This window comes from Amblyomma mixtum, chromosome 10 (assembly GCF_055824585.1).
Source record: "Amblyomma mixtum isolate Tamu chromosome 10, ASM5582458v1, whole genome shotgun sequence".
Taxonomy (NCBI): domain Eukaryota; kingdom Metazoa; phylum Arthropoda; class Arachnida; order Ixodida; family Ixodidae; genus Amblyomma; species Amblyomma mixtum.
The window spans coordinates 147,615,398-147,620,043 of record NC_143021.1 but is presented as its reverse complement, the minus strand read 5'-3'; the positions used below and the strand labels follow the sequence as shown (position 1 = coordinate 147,620,043).

At 49.2% G+C, this 4,646-nt stretch overlaps 1 protein-coding gene and 1 pseudogene across 2 annotated transcripts; one reads left to right on the top strand and one right to left on the bottom strand.

Moving 5' to 3' along the window:
* Nucleotides 1-221: 221 nt before the first annotated feature.
* Nucleotides 222-2,047, top strand: LOC149327263 (uncharacterized; annotated as a pseudogene). Its single transcript, XR_016286136.1, has 4 exons — nt 222-288; nt 368-418; nt 1,180-1,251; nt 1,323-2,047. The product of XR_016286136.1 is annotated as an uncharacterized LOC149327263 (transcript).
* Nucleotides 2,048-3,287: 1,240 nt separating this feature from the next.
* Nucleotides 3,288-4,429, bottom strand: LOC149327262 (uncharacterized). The gene has a single exon (XM_089563443.1). The coding sequence runs from the start codon at nt 4,427-4,429 to the stop codon at nt 3,458-3,460; it is 972 nt and encodes a 323-aa protein (XP_089419569.1). The 3' UTR covers nt 3,288-3,457.
* Nucleotides 4,430-4,646: the final 217 nt, after the last annotated feature.

Below are 4,646 nucleotides of genomic sequence, written 5' to 3'. Positions count from 1 at the left end.
AGCAGCTGGAGTAGTGCACGAGAGCAGAGGGTACGCGGGTCCTCGTCTCGCGAATGGAACATGCACGCTGCCCCGAGAGCAGAGCAGCAGGGAGAGCACGTGACGCCAAGTGTCATGTGACCAAACTTTTTCCCGCGCTCGCGCTGTCTGCATCCCGTCGCGCGCTCGCGGCAGTCAACAATCCGCGCCAGTTTTGTGTCTGTCGCCGTCTTTAGCTTGCGATGGGTGAAGAAGCGCAGCGGCTGTTCATGGCCATGGTAAATGCTTCACCGCTAACTGCTACACTAGGTAAGCGTCCTCTATCCTAAAAATTGGCTGCGAAATATAACAGAGCTAATACCAGCGCTTTCTTTTGTGTTCACCACAGCTGCCATCGATGCCTTGGCCTCTCATGAGAACATTGAAGAGAGACCCGACGGTAAGTGACAATAACTACTATGCATGGCCATATCTGACGATTGTTTTCATCCATTTCTTTCATTGCTCACAGTTTCTCGCGCCGAATGGACTATTTCGGGTAACGGGGGAGTCGCGGCGTGACGCAACGACGGACGAGAACGGCGCCGCACTTTCTCGCTATACTGTCAAGCCTTCTTCTGCAGTTTATTGCCCCTTTTATCTGTCGATGCGCCCAGATTCCTGTGTATGCCTGTTTGACTAAATACGTTATTAACCAAGGTGCGATAGTAATCCGCTTGTTTGCCTTCATCTAATTATGCGGGTGGGCCAACTGACAAATTTTTGTGGTTACGTTGCGGCGCAGAAAGGAGGTGCTTGGCAGAGTTTTCGCAGTCCCAATTGTATGCAAGGGCGTCCGCAGAACTTTTTCCAGGGGTGTGCACCCGATGGCCGGGTATGGGGGAGGCGGTAGGTTAGCACCAAAAAGGAACTATTTGTGGTCTAAACTGCGCTCATGAAACAAAAATTAGAAGCAGCAAATTAGTTCTAGGCTTGGAGAACAATCATTGGAATTTCTTAATTAACAAAGAATTGAAATCAATAAGCAAAATCTGATAACTTAATATCACCCAAGCTTGCTAATCAAGCTGTGTAGTTGTTTTCTACTAGTGCATGAATGATATCCGTAATTCCCGAGGGGGCGGGAGAGGGGGCGGGGGGCAACCGCCCCCCTTTGCCCCCCCCCCTTCCGGACGCCCATGATTGTATGTTCACGTGCAGAGAACACCGCTGGGTCCGATGCCGGCGAGAGGGGACTGCAGCCAGCGCCAGGAGTGAAAAGAGGCGGTGGAGGTGAGCTTGTGCCAACTGCACTGCTTGAAACATTTTACGCTTTTAGTAAACTGGCCTTATCTTTATTTCAGCTCCTGAGTGGACACCAGGAGAAACTGATGTTAGATTACTATTACAAATACTTTCCTCAGGTTGGCCCTTTCAAAAAGTTTAAGAACAAGAAGATGCTTTTTAAACAGGTTTCCCAGGATTTGGCCACTGTGCTTGGATGCACCAAAACGCCACAGCAATGTGAAAATCGTTACAAAACGGTGATGAGGCAAAAGAAAAAGGCAAGTGATAACAATAACAAATCAGGTGCTTCACCTTGTCCTGTCCCATTTGACGATGAAATGAGAAAAATTCAGAGCATAGATGACAGTCTTGAACCAGAGGTTCAAAGGGACTCTTTTGGAGTGACCTACAAGCCATCGACATCATCAAGTGCTGACAGTTCAGCTGATCCGCCCTCACCTCTACCTGAGAGCTCCAGTACTGCGACGAACAGTTCAGAAAGTGGGGACAACGCAAAAGGGTCGGCAGAAGTCAAGAAAAGGGAATTCCGCGCTAGCACCAGTCGTATGCAACAGATGCATTTTTTTTTTACCAAATGCGGGCTATTAGTGCAGAGCGAATGGCTCGCAGGGAAGAACGGGAAAAAGAAAAGGAGAAGAGGCGTGCTGAGCGGCGAGCTGAGCGCATTCAAGAACGCCAGGAACGTCGCAAGATGCACGAAGACAAACTTCAGCTCATCCGCGAGGCCCTGGGGCTCAGGCAATGAAGACAGTGCACTTCGAATGAACATGTTTTGATGACTGTTTATTTCATACACCCACTGTGCACGGCCAAAAACAAGGCTTGTTTAAGTATTGCCTCAACTTTTATTTCACGTTTAGCACTGTGCTTGCTTGCATTATGGCAGATTTTGTGGCTGCCTCCTTTTTAGTCCCATCTTGGCCTTGATTTTTTTCTCGTTTTGACTTCTGCAAGTGCCCGCAAGAGGCTCTCTTCTCTAGACGTGCCACTGTGAACTTCAACTGCAGAAGGGGTTTGATCACTTTTATCCTAGGAGCACAGACGCATGTCCTGAAGTAGGCTATCAGGTGAGTCCCCATTATCAATACAGATGTTGTGGAGGACACAACACGACAGTATAAATTTCGACATGTTGTCAACTGTCATGAGGTCCAAACGCTGTAGCTGTCTGAACCTACCCTTCAGTTCCCCAAAAGCATTTTCAATGAGCACTCGCGTAGACGAAAGTTTAGTGTTGAAGGCCTTGTCAGAGGCATCAAGGCTTCCATAGTCTCGGATGGGCGTTATCAAAAACTCTCGAGATGGGTACGCAGCGTCCCCAAGAATTTGATATTTCCCGGCGCAGAGCTGAGGCAGTCTCTTTGAAACATTTGAAAGTCGGAAGATCCTGGAGTCGTGGATTTTGCTAGGTGCACCAGTGCTGGCATCAAGAAACCTCTTGCGGTTATCACATATTCCCTGCAGCGTCAAGGATGGATAATGGTGCCTGTTTACGTAGACTGACCGCACCTTGCCAGCAGGGCACCTAACAGGAATATAGCTCCCGTCGATGCAGCCAATAGTGTCTGGAAACCCTGAAATCTAGATGTTGAGAAAGAATAAATGTAAAAATTTTCACAGAAGACCTAACAAAGTAGTAAGTGAAGTCGTGCTCAAAGTCTTCAAATCTATCAGAATATAAGCTTGTACATGAAAGTAAGACCTTAACAACTCTTTGAAGTGATAGAACTGAAAACATTGCTTTCCCAAGCTCTTCAACGTCTTCATGCAGCTTACAGCAGAAATGATGAGACGACACTGCCTGTCACAACTTAACAGTTCAAACTAAATTCAAGGGTATCCTGTATATACTATATTTATTATAAGTTTATTATGTGTTTCGTGAAGAAAAGCACACAGCTTTCTTTGAAGGTAATGTGCATGGCAAGTGAAATGCTGCTTTGATTAAGGGCGACTCCTATGATCTTGAAAACCAGCCCATACTGTATCCGTGTTGGAAAGAACGTGGCAACAGCATGATGTCCAGAACAAGAAGAACGTGTGTTTATTGAAGCGTGCCGATTATATAGCCCGCTAGTGATAACAGGCAGCTCGCACCGCGCATGTCAGCGACAGAGACGCACCGTCATATACGTGCCTGATACATCTTTTCGCGGGAACAAACAAAAACAGTTGCAGCAACAGGGATTAGTTAAGAGCACTGATTAAATTCGTCGTCATAGCAAAGGCGTTGCGGGGCCCTCCTGTTCCGGTACGATCTCCTTAATGCTGGTGGCTGCACGGCACCCGGAGGCGAGCTTCCCGCTATATTGGCAGCGCACGGTGGTTCCCCAGCAGTCCTTTGTGGCCTTCCCGAGGCCTGCGATGCGAGGCAGGTACCAGGCGACGAAGGCGAGGCAGGTACCCGGGGGTTGTCGATTGGCCCACTTGTGTCGCCACCGTCGTCACTGCTCGTCTCGGCATACCGCTCTCGCGTCTCTGCGAGATGTCGCCGGTTACGTCGCAGAATTCTTCCATCTTCCGTTAGAAGCTGGTACGACCTTGGAGCCGGAGCGCTTACTACCCTCGCCTTCCGGGCCCACGTTGTAGTTCCTCGCAGCCTTACCACGTCGCCTCGAGAAAGCTTCGGCAACGGTTTGCCCTGCGTTTTCTGGCGATGCTTCTCAACCTTGCTGCGCGGCACTTCTTCAAAGTCGGGAAGGTTGGCTCGCAGGCGTCTCCCTTGCAAAAGTTCCCCCGGGGATCGGCCGTCTTCGAGTGGTGTTGATCGATAGGCCAGCAGGCCTTGCCAGAAATCGTCCCCGGAATCCTGGGTTTTCTTCAAGATGCGTTTGACCACCTGCACACCTTTTTCAGCCAAACCATTTGACTGAGGGAAATGGGGACTCGAAGTCACATGTGTAAAGTCATAGTTCTGTGCAAACACGGCAAACTCGTGGCTCGAAAATTGAGGACCATTGTTCGTGCACACTTCTAGTGGCACGCCATGTCGTGCGAAGATAGCGCTGAGTGCAGCAATTGTAGCCCTTGCACTAGTGTCCTGAAGTTGCTGCACCTCTGGGAAGTTAGAAAATGCATCGTAAGCAACCAGGTACGAGTCGGCAGCAAAGAAAAAGATGTCCACTCCCACCCGGTACCATGCACATCGGGGAGTTGGCCGCATGAGGAGCGGTTCTTTTGCGTGCGCGTAAGCGAATTTCCTGCAGGTTGGACAGCTAGCTGCCAGAGAAACAATCTCACTGTTAAGGCCCGGCCAGAAAACAAGACGACGTGCCCTCTCTTTACATTTTTGCATGCCAAGGTGTCACGCATGAATTCTAGACAGAATTTTCTTTCGCATGCTCTTTGGTACGACCACTTTGGAGCCTTTAAAAACTATT